Source organism: Lonchura striata, chromosome 5 (genome assembly GCF_050655825.1).
Source record: "Lonchura striata isolate lonStrDom1 chromosome 5, ASM5065582v1, whole genome shotgun sequence".
NCBI lineage: Eukaryota > Metazoa > Chordata > Aves > Passeriformes > Estrildidae > Lonchura > Lonchura striata.
The window spans coordinates 51,101,881-51,122,320 of record NC_140707.1 but is presented as its reverse complement, the minus strand read 5'-3'; the positions used below and the strand labels follow the sequence as shown (position 1 = coordinate 51,122,320).

The 20,440-nt window shown below is 40.8% G+C and overlaps 1 protein-coding gene across 11 annotated transcripts in view; it reads right to left on the bottom strand.

The window, feature by feature from the left end:
• The window catches only part of TTLL5 (tubulin tyrosine ligase like 5), a 122,385-nt gene that overhangs the window by 100,709 nt on the left and 1,236 nt on the right, over positions 1-20,440 (bottom strand). For 10 of the 11 annotated variants that reach the window (XR_014956057.1, XR_014956058.1, XM_085582158.1 and 7 more), the window contains exons 3-9: positions 17,050-17,159; positions 15,179-15,261; positions 14,301-14,407; positions 13,599-13,729; positions 12,955-13,037; positions 10,560-10,629; positions 10,187-10,271 (exon numbers count right to left, since the gene is read on the bottom strand). Coding sequence is in view for 9 of the 11 variants with exons in the window: in XM_085582158.1 (XP_085438284.1) it covers positions 10,187-10,271; positions 10,560-10,629; positions 12,955-13,037; positions 13,599-13,729; positions 14,301-14,407; positions 15,179-15,261; positions 17,050-17,159 (669 nt within the window). In the remaining 2 variants the exon portion in view is untranslated. Of the gene's footprint in view, positions 1-10,186; positions 10,272-10,559; positions 10,630-12,954; positions 13,038-13,598; positions 13,730-14,300; positions 14,408-15,178; positions 15,262-16,306; positions 16,367-17,049; positions 17,160-20,440 lie in introns of those variants that run through there. The other variant, XM_085582161.1, reaches the window with a different exon arrangement.

Genomic DNA, 20,440 nt, shown 5'->3' with positions numbered 1-20,440 from the left:
CCAGTTCAAAAAACCCCAAGCAACAACAAGAAACCAACAAAAAAAAACCAAAACACCTTCACTCTGAAAACCCTCCTCTTCCACAGGAGTTTAAGATGCCAATGTCTCAAAAGAGATAAGGGGAGTAAGAAAGGATAAGGGGAGAGTCAAACATGCTATCCAAAGAAGCCCCACCAAGAGAAAAAGTATGTACCAAACACAGCAGGGTAAGCTGCATAAAAAGGGGAGTAGATATAGAGGTAGCCTCAATACAGGAAAAAGGAGACATGCTTCTGGAAAAATGGAAGAGTGAGAGAAAGTTGGATCATCTGGTTATGCAATTAAATAATGTTAAGAACATTAAAAAACTCCAATTTTTTTCATTATTAGTCATCTTTCTTCATCCTTCCCCAATTATTTCCCATAGCTCAGAAAAGGCTGAACTATACAAAGACAGCTAACAAGTTACAAAAAAACAAAAAACCCACAATCCTTACTTTAGAAAGAACTGCCAAAAAATAAATAGCTTATTTCCCAGTTAAAACGATGCTACTACTGCCCTCACTTGGTAGCCATTTTGAGAAATACCTGTTGTCATAAGAACTATACCAGCAAATCCATGAAAATGCTTAAACTTATCCTTAAATACACATGTGGAAGCAGGGGGGAAAACAGACCCCCCGTGATATAATTAATTTTAAGTGGCAAGGTTGAAAGAGTGAAAAATATTTTTGCACTATATTTTTCTCAGCTTTAACTATGTACAAAGTCAGAGCAGCTGGCAACAAAAGCATTTGGAAGTTTGGATCCCCTTTCCACATATTTCCACAGTTTAAAGTATTTGAATTTCTTTTCAGTTTAACTGTAAGTTTCCTGGATTTAGCACTTCTGTTTTGAAAACAGTGACAAAAGCCCTGTCATATATTTGGTTCTTATTTATGGTTTCATCATCTCCATCTTGTTGAAATATACTTTCAGCCAGATCCTGGAAGATACTGAGCACAATCAGAGAGCCATTTCAAATCTCCCTTTGTACTTCCAAGCAGAGGGCAATTAAGCTCACTATGCTTTTCAGCTTATGCTTTTAATTTTTCATCCTCAAATAAATCATAAGGACCCCAGCAGACACAGACAATACTTCCATGGGGTCTATCTATTCAGATGGTATTTCACTGTGTTCCAGAGTTCCCAGTACCTAAGTGTTCTCTTTTGCTAGGATGCTATCATCTTGAAGGACATCACAGGCAACTTCAGTAATGCACCAAAAACCTCAAAAATTTCTAGTAATATACACTACCTAAAAAGCCCAAGCTTTAAACAACATAATCCAATGCTTAATACATTCACCCAGAGCTTGTTTGACCAGCCTCAAGTTAAGTGCAAGCCTGCAAATGGAAAATCCAAGCTATTTCTAGAGCTTCTATCAATAGCTTCTGGATGGCATAGTAATAGACCAGAAGCACAGGACAAGCAAATAGCCCACATGCTTTACACTTTTGTGGTTTTTACTCACTTGAGATGGAAGAGTGTTACTACCTCTGAAATACCAGTTACAATTACCTTCAGTACTCCACAGTTCTACAGCTTTTCAGAGTATACCTTACTGTATCTTTCTGCCCCTGTAGTAACTATGCTGCTCATCCACCACACATGCTCTCTTCATGAAGGATGAGAGACTCCCAGGCTACAGAATGTCTTGCTCCAGCAGAAATTTACCATTATTTTAGAGAAACCAAGGTCATAGGAAAAGGCCTCACAGTAATAGTGTAAAACAGAAAAACAGTAAAATTTGCAAAGTGTAAACCTGAAATTAGAATAAACTCCTGAGGAATCTTATAATCTTTTAGAAGATGACTTCATTTAAGGGCAACGTTCTTTTCCAATTTCATTCTGGGCCACTACTAAGAATAGAATATATGTTACTTAAAAGATAAGGGCCAAGAGCCTAAAAGCAATTCAAAAAATATATGCTAAGCAGGGACAGAAAATAAAGGGCAAGCCTTGTGTTTTCCTAGTAACAGAACTTACCACAAACATATGCTGCAATATTCTGCATGAACTGTTTTTCTAAACACTAAAGGCTTCATGCCCAGGTGTCTCATATTGCTATAATCCAGCCAAAGAGTGATGAAGGCACAAGTACATGAGTCCAGATCACCATCTGCCAGGACAGGACTGTTTCTGAGCCAAAGCATTACTCGTGGATGCTGCTATGTGGGAGCCTGCAATCAGACAGGAATCCAAGAGTACTTCTAAACCAGAGGCTGGACTGTCCACACGTGGAGGCCCACCTTCAGCCAAAAAAGACTATTTTATCAAGGGAAACTCATCTAAACACTATCTTCTGCCATGTCTTCTTATTCTGCTTCAAGCAACTGTCATTTTCCCCCACTGTGATCTGCTCCTGTCCAAGTTCTGGACTACTCTATAGGCCTTACAATGCAGAGATCCAACACACTTAACAAGCACTGCTGATAAAGTGTGTGTGGGCTGAGTGGTTCAACAACTGGATTCACACTGCTTTTAATTCTTACACAGAATTTTACTGTAGGACTTTTCAAGTGGAAAAAAAACTAGGAAAAGGTAAAATTTTCCTCTACTAGTCAGACAGGAAGGTTTTGTGCCACTTCAGTACATTCTTCTGTCCCCACTTCATCTAAACCAGCAGTTCTTCTTATTAACAATGTGAAATATTATGCAGGTAGCCAAGAAAGGAACGAGTGTCTGCTCTGTATCTACCATCAGAAGAATATCAACTGTTTTGGCCTGAATACAGATTTGCTTTCTCTATAACACAAGTTCTAACCACCTGACTGAACTTCTTTTACCTGTCAATGTACTTGGAGAGGATGCAGGAGAAGATGCAAGAGGAATGGTCCTCTCTGACAGCATTAACCTGGGTCATCTCTGAGATATGTATTACATGGAGATAACACAGTTCACAGCAGCAAGAATATAGGAAGCACCTTCCCATGTCCTGATGCTATGTATTGCTTGTATTCACCGTTGAAAATGAACTGCAAGTGATACTAAAGATACTCACTTTCATTAACTTGTATACCTGGCCTTACTGCAGTCCCATCCTCCCAAAGATCCTCCCCTTCTAATGAATCTTGCCATTTTAATATCTGAAGAAAGGGCTAAGTTAAGAAAATTAAGGACATACTCTAACATGGTTTAAAAGAGATTTGATTCCAAAAGCCTCTAAGCAGAAGTATTATAGGAGAGTTTTTACCCCAAAACTACAGCTGAAAAGCAGAAAGGTTAAACTAAGGTTGACTGTGCATTGTTCAGTTTCCACACAAACTGCTGCCTGTAATACAGCCTCCCAGGCAGAAGTAGCTGCAATCATATTGGGAACAGCTCTGGCAGCCTCCTTCCCTTTCACTGCAGCTTCTCTTTCTCCAGCACGACAGAGGAGATGGCCTTAATTTCTGAATTCAAAGCGTAGAAAAGAGAAGCGATATTCATACATCTGCTCATGTCTCAGCTGGTCACAGCCAAGTCACACAGGCATATTGCAGCCTGGATGAAGGCAACAACCCAGCCTCTATTCCAGCAACTACACACTGCTACACAGCTCACCTTCCCCAACAGCACATTTCCCTTCCCTCTGGCTGTACTACATCTTGGATCAAAGAGGAGGAAAGAACAATCAAAAGCAAGCAGATGGGTGGTGTAGCAGCAGCAGGTAGCCTGGGCAGCACAAAAAGAAAATTAAGGGAAAAATCCTCACTAATTCCTTCAGACACCAGAAATACTCTCGACCTCCAGACTAATAGTATAACATCTGAGACATCCCAGTTCTCTGCCTCCCTGTCATGCCTCAGGTTCACCTTTGGTATTCAGACACTCACAGATTCCAGTCTTCCTTCCTTTTCTTGTAAGGGTTCATTAAAAGCCTAATAACCACACTTAAGCTCTACCTGCAATAGGTCACCTTTCTCTACAAGTGCCACACAAGCTTTCTCCCTGCTCACCTAGCAGTTTACAAAACATGTCAGAACTCACACTGAAAAGTCCCCAAATCCACCATACCAAACTTTGGCCCCTAACCCACATCCCTACATTGCCTTAACCTAAACAACTACCCTTTTACTGTCATAATTTTCAGCAGGACATTACCCAAGGGATTGTACAACACTCTTCGCCTTATCTCCAGTATTACTTCAGGAAATGTATTAACCACAAGGTAAAGTTTGCAAGGCATTTCAGAAACATGTAAACGAGATCATTAAATATTTACAGAAGATGCTACATGTTTTTGCATGAAACTTGACAGCTCTGGAATGCTTATCTGAGCCATCTAGTCAGAGCCTGGGAAAAGAAGAGAATGGAAAAGAAGAGAAGGGAAAAGACTTGAGTGGGAAGAAGGAAAGAATAGTTATCCCTCTTCTCTCAAATGACTTTTACAAAAAAGCACACATTATGATAGACTTTTCCATGACTGCACACAGAATTCCTGCATAAATGTCCTGGAAATAATCAGTATAGTGCTTTTACAAGCATGCTCCTCACGTTTTATGCTTGGAGTCACTTTCCCAGTCCCTCATTCCTCCCCATGCATTAGACTTTAGCATCCCTGTTAGTCTATTAGCTACCACTTAGTTTAGGGAACGTAGCTCTTTACAGGACAGAAAACGGAAGTCTAAAGACCATTACAATCCCCCTCCTCCAAAATTAATGTTTCACAGCATCTACCTGATATGTCAGTTAGCAATCGAGTATGATCAGGAGCTAAAGCTTGTAAGGTAATTACTAAACATAAAAAGGAGTTTTGGTGACACATCTATGATGGCACTTTCTCTAATCAAAGCTGAATAAAATTACTCAATCAGTTCTATGTTAAAGAACAAGATCCAGGAGCAGCTTAACCAGATGTCTGCAGGAACAGGGGGGAAAACAGACTTTTTTTAAATCTTTTCACAACGAGTCTGCATGTTTTTAATTTATGCATTGCCATTAACAGGATTTTAAACCTTCAGAGCACAAGAAAACACCATGAGGATAACAAAGTACTGGCATAGGCTTCCCAGGGAGGTTGGAGAGTCTCCCTCCTTGGAGATCTTGGAGATACTCAAAAGCCATCTCGACATGGTCCTGAGCAACCAGACCCCCACTTGAGCAGGGCGTTAGACCACATCCCTTCCAACCTCAGCTACTCTGTGATTTGGTGAACCTCTCATGTTCCATTTCTCACATTCTCTAGTTTCTCATTGTTCAGACTGTCAGCAACCTCTTAGCAGCCTGTTTGTTAAGCACAACAGTAGGGTCATATAGTTATACATCCCAGTGATTGAGTAGTTATTCACCTCAGTGATCTGAATCTGATTATCTTAATTAAAAAGTAAGCAAGCAACATAAAGCTGTCTGGCTTGATAATCTATCCACTGACATGAAGCCCAGCAGGTACATCTAGTGAATAACACTGCTCCACAGCTTCTGCACGGGGCAATGTCTACTGAAGTGGCTGTAGCCCGACCCCAGGTGTCCATGCAGAAACAAATGAGCTGCACTCCCTAAGCAGCAGAGGCTGCTGGGCAGGGGTTACTGCAAGAGGGATGGAGCTCCTGCAGCTAGCTCAGCCAGCTCTGGCCTAAGCACAGCCTGTGAGCTAATGTGAATTCCTTGGCTCAAAGCAAATACCTGAATTCTTTGGAAACCACAGGAATCCAGCACAGAAATGGTAAATATCCCAGAGGAGCCAGTGTCAATTAGAAAGCCAGGCTACTGAAGGAAGGGTGTCACTGGGCTGAGTGGTGTGAGCTCAGGTGGCAGCACAGCAGCTAGTGGCAGGTGCTGCAAAGCCCAGCGGTCTAACCCCAGATCAAACCCTTGTGTGCCATTGGGAAGTTCCCCTAAGCTGCTGCTCCTTGGGCCTTTTGCAAGAACATTTGAGTTTCAGATCAGTTTTCTTTCTTTTTCACTAACTTATTTTTCAAATTCAGTGTGAATCTGAATGACAAGTTCCTGATGGTCTACAACCCTTCCAGCTATTCAAGCTCAGAAATAGGGCTGTCTAAACATGGTTTAAGAGATAAAGCAGACTATCGAGAAGTCTCCCCAAAACAAGGGGCCATTTCACTATGAATTCCCAGACTGTGTCAAGCCCTCATCACGCCTGCAGGCACCAAGCAAGAGGTCCACCAGGCTCCTTTCTGCCACACAGAAGGAGGGGAAGTTAGGAGAGAAAACTAGCAAAACAGGGAAGACTCATGAACAGCATATGAGTCACATAATAGCACAAGCTATTCCTGGCCTTATGTTCTCTTCAGCTGTACTTCAGGCACAAGTCAGGCTTGTTATTCCCCACTTACACGACTGCCCCTCCAAAAACCAGCATAATCCACCAATTCAGCAGTTGGCTATAAGTGAAGCCTTGTGACTCCCACATAACTGGGCTTGGTTAGTCACCTTCAAAAGCATGTCAAAGTTTATAATTAAGACTGGTTTATTAACAATGTACCCTCTTATTCAAACTAAGATATAAAAGGCATGTCAATAAATATATTACACTGCCTGTTTTGGAAATCTCAAATAAAACTACTGAGATTTTTAATGTATGATCAGATAACAGAGTGTGCATCAGGCACACCTGGAGCAAGCTTGCCATGACAATCTTTTTCCGAACTTATATCTTCAATGCAAAGGTCCCAGCTACAATTCTCCAGGCTGTGATCACAGACAACCAATCTACATTATAATTGTTTTTTCCAGTACAAAGTTACTAAATATCTGCCAATTTAACAGATGTATGGCAGTACACTGTGTTTATTTTTAATATGTACTAGAAAAGTGTTCAACACAGAGTTCAATCCAACAGGAGAATCTTAGGTCACCCTGTGCTGCTTTATGTCTTATGCACAGCTTCAGTCTTATTTCAAGCCTCACGTAAGAGAGGAAAATCCCCACTCCACTCCCTCCAAACAGATCACTGAATATCTCCAAATTAATCTATTAGCAGTGTTCCTTCTAAAGGTCCACCAGGCACACAATATGCAAGGACTTTTGATAGAGTTTGAGGAAAGCATGACTAGAAAAGCTGTATTGTAATAAAAGATAAAGCCACAGCACATTCACTGATACCACTCTTATTAACTCTCCAGAAGTCTGACAGTTGACTCTGTTCACTTGAGGCTATGTCCCCTTCTACAGCTTATTCCACAGAAGTAGGGTGGAAATAGCTAGAAAAGGAACCTACTCAACATGAGTGCTTCCTATGTTCTACTCGGTAGTCTTTTAGAAGATAAGCTGGAAAAAAAAACCTTAAACAAAAAATCTTAAAAAACAAAACAAAAAACCACACAAACAGAAAAAAAACAAACAAAAAGCCCCCAACAAACATTTTGAAGTCATTATCTTCCTGAAAAATGCATTAAAAAAGAAAAAATAAAAAAGAGAGAGGTAACAATTTGGTTTGCCCATGCCAAAGTTATTTAGTACTTCCAGCACAACAGCTGAAGGCCTTGTTACACACATCTGGGTACATATCCTTCCTGTCACCTTCAGATGAAAACTGGAAAGTGAAATAGAAGGTACAAAAATGTTGGATCCACAATCTCTTACTTCTCCTCAGCTCTGAAGCTTCAAATTCCACTCTAGATCATGTCATGACAAGTCTAGCTGTACCAGAAGAAACAAAGGCTAAGGAAATACCCAGTCAAATATCACAAATGTTTGTTATACCAAAACAATATCTCCTTGTAAAGATCATTACATCTTATGGTTTCCTCATAGCACTCCTTTTCTGGTAGAGGCCACCAAGTTTACCAAAACAGTCAGGTTCCTCTCGGAATATGCAAAGCATAACACTAGAGACGAACATGACCTTTCAGAGAAAGAAAACGGAAACAAAAAATTAAAACACCAAACTAGGCCATCCTTACTACACTTCAGAGAGCATCTGCCTTCAGAAAGCAAATTCAAAAAGTCACCATAGTACATCACAAGCACTAGCTGAGGTTCCAAAACCAGACTGCTTTGTTCTGCTCGTATTTTTCACCTTGGATTGCTTTTACACTACCTTTGATTCCAGGTCCTGACAATACCTCCCAGTTCTCTGCTAGAAATTGTTTCTACCCTTAGGCAGCATCTTTTGTTTTTTCCTTGAGCAAAGTATTAAAAGCAGCTTCTACTCCCCCAGGTTCAAACATTTCCCTCCCCTTGCAGAGCTAAACTTTTGTCCCAGCTTTAAACCAAAGCGTTACACTATGTGAGGCAATACAATGATCTGTCCCAGCACATAACTCACATGAAAATGAATGGAAAAACAGCTAAATAGGAGGCCATAATCCAGTAACTCCAGGTTCTTTACCTCTCACCAACTGAATCTGAGAATGCAGGGTTATGGGGAAAACACAAATTGCTGCAACTGAAGACCACTAGTGCCATCTGGAGGCCACCCAGAACAGCCCACCTAAAGTTTTATCGGCCTCTGCTCACCTTGAGCCTTATCCTCCAAAGAGAGCTTGCCAGCACTTGCAGCATGTACATACCAGCTGTACAGCCACAGTATCTGGGAAAAGCTTAAGGATAATTAAAGATACTGTCTGCAATAAACGTACAGCTATCACATGAAAGCATTCAACCACAAGTCTTTAGCCATAGCTGACACTTCAGCTGAAACTGCTCAGTGGGCTGTTGAAGTTCAGTAACAGAATCAGAGCTACCCACCATAGCTCAGATAACTCTCTTGGAAGAGAGATAACGGCTCATTATTTTCATTTCCTCCACACCTCTTCTATAGTTGTACTGGTAGAGTAGACCATAAGATACTTAGTGCCACATTTAGTCTCCATATACTATCTACCTCTCAAGAAAGCTGAAGAATGGAATGCAATTTGAAAGAAAGGAGATCTTTAAATAGTAATACTGTGGTGTCCTGTAGACATATGTTCCACTTGTCATGTGTCACGACCATGGTCACCAGATTTAATTATAACTTAAACAAATGGACTCTAAACACACATAAAACTGCCCAGGATTTCAGAACATTGAAAAGTTATTTGCAAGTATTGCTGATAGATGGGCATGGAAGACAGAGTCCAGAATTGCTGAGACTGGTGTTTCTGAATAGATACTCAGATACACATTTCCACACACTTAGCCTCAAGCAAAGTATATTACTCTACTGGCAAAAAAAGCAGACTTATCCTCAGAATAGAACACTTGTGTTTATACAGACGGATTTTCCCAGATGTAAACTCCTTTGTTACAAGATCACCAGAACCACCTTTAAGATATTAATGACACTGCAAATCCTATTTTTGAAGGCCTGCTATGTACTGCTCATTCTGAGAACATGATGGAATTCTACACTATCTTGATTCCCTTTTCACTTTTGAAAAACATGCAATTATTAGCAGCTTACAATTTACCTGCTAGTTTCCAAGAGAAAAGTCTTGCATGTCTGTCATGTTTAACGCTCCCTTGCTAAAGTGGAATAGTTGTTAAGCTTTCCACTTATGAAGATAAGCTCCCCCTTTCTGCCTCCTTTTAGGGAAAAACATGTTCACATTATCTTTGCAGGCAGAGGCACATCACAACACACCTGAATGGTGTTCATCAGGTTAACAGATATTTCTTGTGGAGTCATTATTTATGTATTCTTTGGAATTCATTATCTTCTTGAGACAAAGATAATTTGGACTCAGTATCTACCCAAGTCAGAGACATATCAGACATGAACCCTAGAGATATTTTGAATACATCAGAGTGATTATAAGAAAGATACAGCATTACTTGAAACTGTTCCTGAAGACAATTGTATGGCGCTCTTTTCTCAAACATCACTACAGTTAAAATTCTGATCTGTTGGGAATTCAGAGAGGTGATTGCTTCAAATCTATTAGTTACTACAGACAAATATTTTGCTAAACTTCTGCGACAAAGAAAAACAGGTATTTTTGGCAGATGAGTATTGATTCTAAGTGTCTTTCACAATTTACATGCAAAGGAAAATTGTTATCTTGCAGAATAAAAACATTATACATAAAAACAATAAAATCCCTCACTCAAGATCATATCATCTAGATGAAGAAACCTGATGGGACACAGCATGATGAAGTAGCATCTACTTAAACTCTGCAGAATTCCCTAACTGGTACTTCTCTCATTTTACTATTGCTTCAGGAGTAGAGAGGCAAGCCAAGAAATGTCTAGATCACCAAATGCAGATACACCAAAAAAACAAAGACTTCTCCCATACCTGGCCAATCCTTCCTCATAGAGATAGACAACAAGTGGATCATAGGATGTAACCAGAACATAGAGACGCACATCGAACTTGAAATCTGAAATACAGTTTGCAAGATAACTGTAAGTATCTTTCAGACATCATAACTAGTTGAGGAATTTCAATAGACTGAGAGCAATAACCCATTATCTGCTGCTGACATAGGTGCCTGAACCTATCCCAGCTGTCAAGCTTCCAGGTTTTAATGAATTCTCTAGTTAGATTTGTCTGATGCTAGACCAAGCTAGAGCACTCAATTATTCAACTAAACTCTTCCAAAGGCTGCAGAGATCTTTAGATGCAGGGTTGGGGGAAGGGAGAAGAGCAATTCCTAAGCAACACTCACCATCTATGAGCAAGGGATTGCTGATGTAACGAGACACCAAGATGTTTTCTTCCACTACAATTTGGTTTGGCTGCAGAAGAACAGAGAATTTAAGAGTGAAAAAAAAAAAATCAGATGTAAGGAATACGAAGAAATTAGATCAAATCCACCATTTTTTCCTGCTTTTCCATCCTAAAGGAGGTTGGTACAGCTACCCTATACAAATAACTATGTCTGGGGAAGGAAGAAATAAAAGCAAAATGAAAAAACATAATTGTCAAAGCATATGCCACAGTTGAAACAGCCACCATACACAGATTATCACCAAACAATATCAGAAGACTTCAGCCCATACAGTAACACCATACCACGTCAGAAGGCTTCAAGCATCTGCCCTTCTTGTTCTTCAGCCCAACTTTTTATACCCCTCATGTTCATGCATTGCACCTGTGTGCCCTCTGTTCCCTTTGTGACTGGTCAGTACCTGGGCACTCCACAGCTCATTGCTGTCAGTGCTGCCCACCTGCTGCTCACAGCTGTGCCCACTGGGGATGAGGCTGGGCCACAGCCCCACTCCAAATCACCACAAACTGTGTGCCTACACATAACTGTCACTCACAACACATTTAAGGTATTTAGACCCTCAAGAGAATGATTACATTACCAAAAAACCTGCTCATTGAGTTTTCCAGTAAAATACTCAGAGTAGCATACACATTTAACAGCCACATGGCTATGATGCACAATAGAGAAAAAAAACCCCACATCTAAGTAGTACCTGTTACTCAGTTTGCTTCTCTAGGGTTTAACCAAAGACATGGAGAAGAGGTTTAGAAGACCCAGGATGGAATATTTAACTACAGATGGTAAGGAAGTCACAAGTGAAGAAAATTACTTAATTTGTGATCTTTATAACTACATCCTGGGCTGATATCCAGTCTTTTTGACTACCTTCTACTGAGTCTCAGTTCACAGCAGGAGCTCCTGTACGCAAAAGAAGTTACACTTGTAGGTAAGAACAGAAAGCTCAAGCTATGACAAATACATGTCACAAAGTTATGGGATCTATTGAAAAAGCTTTCACTTTTTGCTGTATGCAAGGCTCTCTTGTAACCTCAGTTACAAGAAAATAACAGAGGCTCTCACTTTCTTGCCTTCAGTTTGGAAAAGAGGCAAGAAAATCACAGGATTCTGCCTTTATTCAATTTTGCATCTATTCAGCCACAACATCAGCACCATGAGCAGAAAACCTAAGCATATAAAATGCTTATATAGAATGTGAGAAAACAAGCTCAACTTCCCTCAGAATATCACACAGAAGTGACGCGCTGCTCTATACAGATCAGAGAAATGCAAAGGTTTGTTATTTGTTTGGAGGGGTTATTGTTTTCAAAAACTTTTGTAATGAGGCTCTGAAAGACACTTTTTTAAGGGCATAACACTGAAGGAAACTGGCCTGTGGGCCAAACTAACTGCAGTGTTTCTCAAACAGAAATACACAAAGGGATGTTGGTCCCAGAAGGGTATTTTCCCCAGGTCATGGCCAACTGCCATGTGAGCCTGAGCTCATTCCTCCCTTTCAAGCAAAGAAAAAACTGAGTGTAGCTCTGGAAATACTTACCTCATACACTTGGCAAATTGCTCCCTTATTTTATGGGAAATGATCCAAGTAGAGAACAGATGAGGCAGCATGACCCTTTCAGTGCATGGAAGGCTAAAGGGGTTTGAATGAGTGAAAACAAAATGACTCAGTCATTTTGCTGTTGAGTATATTTATTGGAATCCCCTCATGTGTTTGGCTCCAGTTCAGATGTATTTGTTACCTATGACAACCTAACTCCCTGCAAAGCCCACAAAGAGCAAAAGGCACTACAACCTGCAATTTCAAAGAACTATTCCCATAACACCTCAGGAAGGACCCACTGGCCTTTAGATACATAGCTTTAAGATTGACACACTTCCTACTTAATCAAGGTTCATTTAAACTGGTCTTTTCCATGTGCGAGAAGTGCAAGACAAGGGGTCTGTTTGAGGATGGTTTAGGTCACACAGGGAAACAACTAAGGGCAGTTCTGGAAATCTCCACAAGGTCAGCCTACTGTCAGCCACAAAGAGAGCATAAAGCAGCACAGCTTCCCAAACTGTCTCAGGGAATACAAACTTGCTCCTAATAAGCTAAGACTTGAAGGTAGATTGCAAGATGAGCACAGCATAAAAAGAGACTGCTTTTGGTTACACAGCACAGGCCCAGGCAGGCCTTCCAATCTGCTCAGGACTGTTGAATTGCTCACCAGTATATGTCTGAAATTGAGAGTAAGGTAGTGTCCAGTTAAATGCCTCCATGCCTCTTGCCTGGAAGCCAACATAGTTCTGAAGACATCGTTACTGAAGAACAGTCCTTTTAGTGAACACTTACGTTATTTATCAGGTAGACACCCCGACCTCTGGAAGAGGCCACAGGCTTCACTATCCACGGGCCTCTGTCCTTAGAATAGGTATCTGGTTAAAAGAAAACAGCACAGGTCTGCAACATTGTCCATTTTGCTCATTAGGAGGGGAACAAGAATCAAGAATGTTGCTTACAGTAAATGCTTTAGAGAACTCCACAAGGAGATCAAAGTCTGCTCTTTCAATGTGTTATTTCACACCTTCGGAATCACTGCAATTATTACAGCCCCTCCCTGAAGCCCCCCATGGTGCTCTGATAGATTCATTCTTCTGCCCTATGCCTCCTTTTGGTACTTCTCACTTCAGTACTCCCAGGCATTAGACAGTGATTGTGAAGCTGATCATCAAGAACACTGTGCACATAAAAACTCCATTTTAGTGTCTTAACCCCACATCAGCTTTTTGAAAACTTACACAGGCATGGAGTAAACAGCAGAGTAGAAATTACATAATGAAATCATGCGGACCTTTCCTACTGTCTTCCCAGCTTCCTCTAATTTTGTTACCTTAACCACTGACATGATCAAAAGGCTAGGGTATTAAAAATAATTCCCTTCCCCTCACATCCCATTATTTTGTTCTATGTCTGGGCATCATCAGCTATTCACTTACTGCAGAAGTCCTGGTACTCTGTCGGGAGGATAAAGGTCTGAGGTAAGATATGGAATGTCTTGAACCCATGGGTCACCTGCATTCGGCAGACATTCTTGTACAGTCTGTCCTTTCGTGTCAGTTCGTATGACCTGAAGTGCCAAAACAAGAGACTGCATCTATTTCTTCCCTGACATTACAGCAACCCTTTGTCCCAGTTACTGAATATCTGTAGCCTTGTTAGATGTCTAAACCCTAACCTGTCAGATGTCTAAACCATAACTGACTCTTGAGTTTTACTGCCTCTACCCTATGGCTGTATTAATATCGTTTGTGGCACTTCTTCCAATTACCAAGACAGACTGAAGCACAGCAATCTGTTATAATGGTGGCTATCAACTGATTATAACAGTGGTATACAAACTTTAGCTCGGGACATAGGACTATCCCTCTAACTAAAAAATATCAGTCACAAATAATCTATCATCAAATAAAGAAAATAAAATTTTAAATCCAATATTTGGGCTACAGACAACATTTTCATTGATCTACTATTCCCTAAAAACTCCAAAGACCATTAAGAATGAAGACAGCAAGTGGCACTGGCCCAGTCTGTTGGGATTTTATAGTACCATATATGCTCTATTTTTCAGGGGTTATCTATGTTCAGATTTTTGGAAATCACCACAATGATGTTCAACAAACATGGTATCAAGGTCTTACCTAGGGAAATGGTTGACTTTCTGAACATCTGTAAGGGAACGCAGCATGCAGGGCTTCAAGTGTGATCCTGTCCACATGAGATTATAATCACTGCTATTAGGGTGAACCTAAAATGCAACATAAAAAACACCACATACAAAAACACTGAACTAATGAAAAGCAACACCACTTTGTCCCTAGATCTATAAGGCCAAAGCAACTCTAGTCTAAGAGTCTCCTCTACTATCTCTAATAGGATGGCAACTCCAGCCAAACTGCTACTCTAAGGTATTCATATGATGGAAAATAACCATGTCAAATTTTTAAAAAAACGTTGTGAGACTTCTTTTCATAGCTAGTTTAAACACAGTTTGTAAATCAGTTTAAATCTCTTCAGGAGACTTGTCAATCAATTCCTTAAGTTGCTATTATTCTGAAAAAAATCAACCCTACACATCTCTCAAAATTGTCATTAGCTGCATACAGGACATTCTTTAGAGCAAGACAGGTGCTAGAAGAGAAGTGTCAAATACTACATCAATACTTCTGAAAGCTTGTAAAGGCTGAGAAATTAAATCCTTCAGATCTTCCCAAGGGTGTGATGTTTTAAAAGCAAAAAGAAAAGACACATGACCAAACTTAAGCATTCATTTTCCCTTATTTTTGAAGGCTTAAGACTAATGGGTTCTCCTTTGATGGAGCAAGATGACATATTTTCAGTCTGACTAGCAGAGTACATTAAAAGGCAAAACAAAAAATCTCAAGGGAGGCCACTTCCACATCAACTTCCTGGTTCTAACCCTGCAGAGTTAAAAAAACATCCACAGCAAAAAAATCCAAAACCATTTTAATCACCTCCCTGCCCAGCACAAAATCAGACAGAACTTTGTTGCACTCACCTCATGGAATCCATGGGCAGTCAGAATGCTCCGAACCAGCCGGCTGTCTGTCCGCACAATCTTATAGGACATGTGGAAGTGCTCTGTCAGGAGGCAAAGAGACACGGGATTAGAGTCTGCACCTGGAAGAATAAACCGAAGTCATGCTACCAAAGAAAAGGACTCAGACAGTACAGCTGCACTTAATTCACAGAGAGTAGCAGCATATAACAGGCAAAGGGAGATAGGAAATGCCAACATCAGCATCACTCAACTGACTTACATCAATCCTTAGCTGTAATATAGTAGTATCACAGAACCCAATCATATAAAAATAAAGCACAGGGCAACCTAAAAAATACCCACATTTTTTTTTTTTTACATTCTATTATACAGACTGCTTTATAACACTCCAAAAATTATTTCAGCTTTCTTCTCTATTCAATATTGGTATTTCTAACTAAAAGTCATCATGTCTAATGCATCTCATTGATATGGCTAGTTTATGTGATCACTTTTTAGATCCTGAAAACCCAAAATAAAAGTACTGAACTTTTGTTTACATCTCATTCACCTGTACCAATCTTCCAACAAATACCTGCAAATACAGTAAGAAAAAGTAAATAGCATAAGGAAATAAAAATTCACTATGGAAGTAGAAAGTCATAAAAACAAAGACAATAGGCAGCCCTGGAGGTATAAGATAAACCAAAAGCAAGTAAGAAGACTAGAAGTCAGTTGTAATAAAAAAGGACGTGGCAATCCAAAAAAGAGTTCAAAGACAGTAGCGAAAGAAATTGCAATGCTAGAATACAGAACTGCCTAGAAAAGGCAGTTTACAAATGTATTCAAACTGAGAATAAAAGGGTGAAAATTAAATAAAACTTCAGGAAATATGTTCTATCAACAAAAGTAAATCAAAAATCAAGTATCATAATCAGGAGCAAGACAAAGCTGGAGGAAATTCAACAAGTTGCTCTATTCAGCAAATTCCTTAAACCGTGTGAGAAAAAGCAGAAGAGACTCCACGCTGCAGTAAAAACACAAGTTACAATTACCATCAGCTTCTGGCAACATCCAAATACACTTGTAACTCACATGAAAAGAATAAGGAGTTTCCACATATAAACCACCTTCTCCACCCCTTACCCCAATGAGCCAGAAGTATTTCTGCTTGGATAGGATATTAGAAACAAAAGCTCCAATTACCTAAGAAAGGAAAAAGCAAGACAAGAAAGAAGTGTCAGCACCTTCACAAAAGGAAGCTGAATACATTTCAGCTTTTCTCCAACGCAGCACATCCAGAACAAGCTCCCATCTGTACACACCCACAAGTACTAACTTTTCAAATCCGAAGTGACTGTTTATAACAATCCAGCCTCTTTAGAGGCTCTCCCTTACTTGACACTAGACAGGTTTGGTCTCCCAACTCAAGTGCTGCCAGGAACCATTTTGTTTATGGCCTTCTAGGGCTTGTGAGGCTGTAGACTTGGATTAGTCACTACAGCTTATTCTTGTTCAGCTGCGAGGCTGACTGTTTATTTCCCAGTGAAATGCTCTTAAAACTCACTGCAATGATTGATTTTAAGGTCTTAGCTAGGGCGAATTTGTGTTCTGGTTCTAAGTTGTAGCATGGCCTCCAAGTTCAATTTGCAAGCAGACAGCTACAACTCAAAACACATCAGGGCCCAGTGGAGGGACAGACACTATCACAAAGACATTATAAGCATTCACCAACAGATTAAGCACTTCTGAATGTCCCAGTGGTCAGAGACTAGAGAGGATTCTAATTTCCTACTATGTCCTCTTTCCACCACAAAGTGAAGGGACCATCAGTAAGAGACTTTTACCTCATGCCTTCAAGCCAAACGCTGGCACAGAGTAGCACTCACCTCCAATTAGACGGAGGTAGCTGTCCTTAGCCAGAATGGCTTCAGCATGAAATACTAAGACAGGGACCCGCCTGCAGCCACCACCTGTCCACTTGATACATGGATGACCCCTGAAATGACAAGACAGTGAGTATAAGCAACAGCTGAGCCTCATACATGCAGCAGTTAGTCACAACAATGACACAGCAATTCTCCATACTTACCCACCTAGCCTGTGGACAGGACATAAGCAAACATGCTGGCGAAAATAGTGGAAGATTAGTAAGGAGGACTGTAAACACGCCTAAATGACTTACAGCTTGGGTGTAGAAAAATACATGTGACATACTAACTGCTGTCTTTGTGTGTTTCCAAGTAGAACATCTGAAGTCAGATGGCACAGCACTGCAACAGATTTCAAGGCACTCTATCAAACATGCTTGAGACTTCTGCCCTATGGTGGGAAAAGTCAAAGCACAGTGGTAAAATACATCTGCAAGAATCCCTAAAAAATGAGCAGCAGCTTCAGTGATTCTCTAGCAAGGACCAAGCTCCACAATGACTGCCTCTGCTTGCTGCTTTGGGGATCCCCCAGTGAGCAAGGTAACGAAAAGAAATTTACTCTTTGCATTCAAGATGCAGTTTTGTGGTGGTCCCTAAGCCCTACCTGTGCTGAATCAACACACACACATGCTAGGCATCTGTGCTGGTTCCAGACTGCACCCTGACTAGATGCCAGGCACCCACCAAAGCTGTTCCATCATTCCCTTCCACAGCTGGACAGGTGAGAAAAAATTTACCAAAAGACTCATGAGTTATGGGCAGAGAGGGATCACTCACCAATTACAGTCACAGGCAAAAGAGACTCAACTTGTGGAAATTAATTGAACTTACTACCAATGAAAATCAGAGCAGGATAATGAGAAGTACATCAAATCTTAAAAACACCTTCCCCCCACCTCTCCCTCCTTCCCAGGCTTAACTTTATTTCTGAATCTCTACCTCCTTCCCCTCAGCAGTGCAGGGAAATATGGAATGGGGGTTACAGCCAGTTCATCACATGCTCTTTCTGCCATTGCTTCCTCCTCAGGGAGAGCCCATACCCTGCTCCAGCATGGGGTCCCTCCCACAGCAGACAGTCCATCAGAAACCTCTCCAATGTGAATCCTGTCCACAGGCTACAGCTCTTCACAAACTGCTCCAGCATGCATCCCTTTCCCCAGGGTGCAGTAATTAAAGAAAAGGCTGCTCCAGCATGGGTCCCCCACAGGGTTACAAGTCCTGTCAGCAAATCTGCTCCAGAGTAGGATCCCCTCTCTCCATGGGTCTGGAGGTCCCTCCCAGGAGTCTGTTCTTGCACAGGCTTCCCGTGGGATCCCAATCTTCTTTTGAGTACACACCTGCTTCAGTGTGCAGCTCCTCCACGAGCTGTAGGTGGCTCTCTGCACCCCCACAGATATTCATGGACTGCAGGGGCACAGCTACCTCACCATGGTCTTCACCACAGACTGCAGGGAATCCCATCTCTGGCACCTGGAGCACCTCCTTGCCCTCTGACCTTGATGGCTGCAGAGCTCTTCCTGTCACATATTCTCACTCCTCTCTATTCTGAGCACTATTACCCACATACAATAACTTTTTTTTCCTCTTCATAGATATGTTATCACAGTAGTGTTTCTACCATCATTCCTGGGCTCTATCTTGACCAGTGGTGGGTCCATATTGGAGCATTGTCTCTGTCAGACATGGAGGGACCTTCTAGCAACTTCTCACAGAACCCACCACCATAGCTCTCCCACTACTAAAACTGGCCACACAAATGCAATACAGCACCCTTGGTACTCAGCTATAAGGAGAATTTTCACATCACCCTCTTTTTGAGTTGGTCTTGCCAGCCCAAGTTCTGTTTAATTCTGTTTAGTTCTGTATTTATTTTAATGGGTATAATTTAGGAGAGGCGTCATGAGCTTTCACAGCTACAGTTCTCTGAATTTATAGCCTGAAAATGAGATCTATAATTCATGATAAACCACAGTTGCTGGTATCCACATAACCAGACCTTGCAATGCAGATTCCAGCCTCCAATTTTAGAACTGCGGATCAGTGCAGTCAGCCTGGCTGACTGGAGTCAGAAGTACACAAAAAAGCAATAATGCAGAGTTTGAGGGACTAGAACAGACTTGGCTCAACACAATAGATAAAGCTGTGTATTCTTCCCTTTTAACTCCTGCCAGATACAGAGGAATGCATGACCAGAATTCAAGAACGATGCCCCCCAGTGCACCACTTAAGCTACAGGCTCTGAGATACAGTGATCAGTTCTGTACAAAACATGAGTTCACTGGAAAATATAATCTCCTCAGAGAAATTATAGACACACAAAAAAAAATATTAAGACCTGTTATATCAAATTCTAGGATCACATAAAGAAAATCTGTCAACCTTCCTAAGCAAATAAAACTCAGGCTGTTTACTACCACTGCACAAGGAAATTAAAAACATGAAGAAGTTAACAGAAAACAGAGACTGAGGGGCTGGAAAGACACCTCTACACTAACAAGAAGAAATACAAAGACTGTCAGAGATATACAAAAGCATTTGTATATGAAAGATTATTGTCTGCCAAAGATTTGGAAAAGCTAGACAAAACACCTCAAACACTTAGAACAAAAGAACAGAGATAGATGGGCAACTTCCTGATGCATGGACAAGGGCTCTTAAGGGTAGCCTAGGTCCTCTTAACAAAGCTACTACCATTATCATCCAGACAAATTAACTTCACAGCACTTCTACCTGCTTCAGCTACCTCTACAAAGTATTTTTTTAAAAAACCTACAACTGGGGTGTAATTACCTATTCAGATTGGAAGGGACCCAAGAAGCTTCCAGAATTTACACTACAGGCCAGAGCCTTATGTAAGTGGAAAATGAGCTGAGGCAACAAGACAGGAGTTTATACTAAGCCTGTCCTGGGATTTGCAGCAAGGCTCAATCCTCCAGGTGACAGTCATTCATTCCTAGCATGACCCCCAGTCACCAGATGCAGACATACTCTTACAGTCACATTCCAGGTGAAGCTAGTTCTGGACCTTTCCATCCATGAGGATCCAGCAAACCTAAGCCAACCACTTGCTATGAAGCAACATTCCTCTAAATGTCTTAAGTCACTGTAGTCAGCAGCTGAGCACTCAGTCACAATGTGCATCCAAAAAAACCCTTAACAGGACACAGTGAAGTAGGTCCAGGTGAAACAAGTGATTCTGCTATGGGAAAGAATAAAAGAGCAATCCCTTCACAAGCATAGCTAAAAGAAGTTACTAAACGAAGATGGAATAAATATTAAAACTTGTTACTTGTAAGAAAAATGAAGTCTAGTAGTAATCAAAAGACTTTTATAAATCAAAAATTTTATA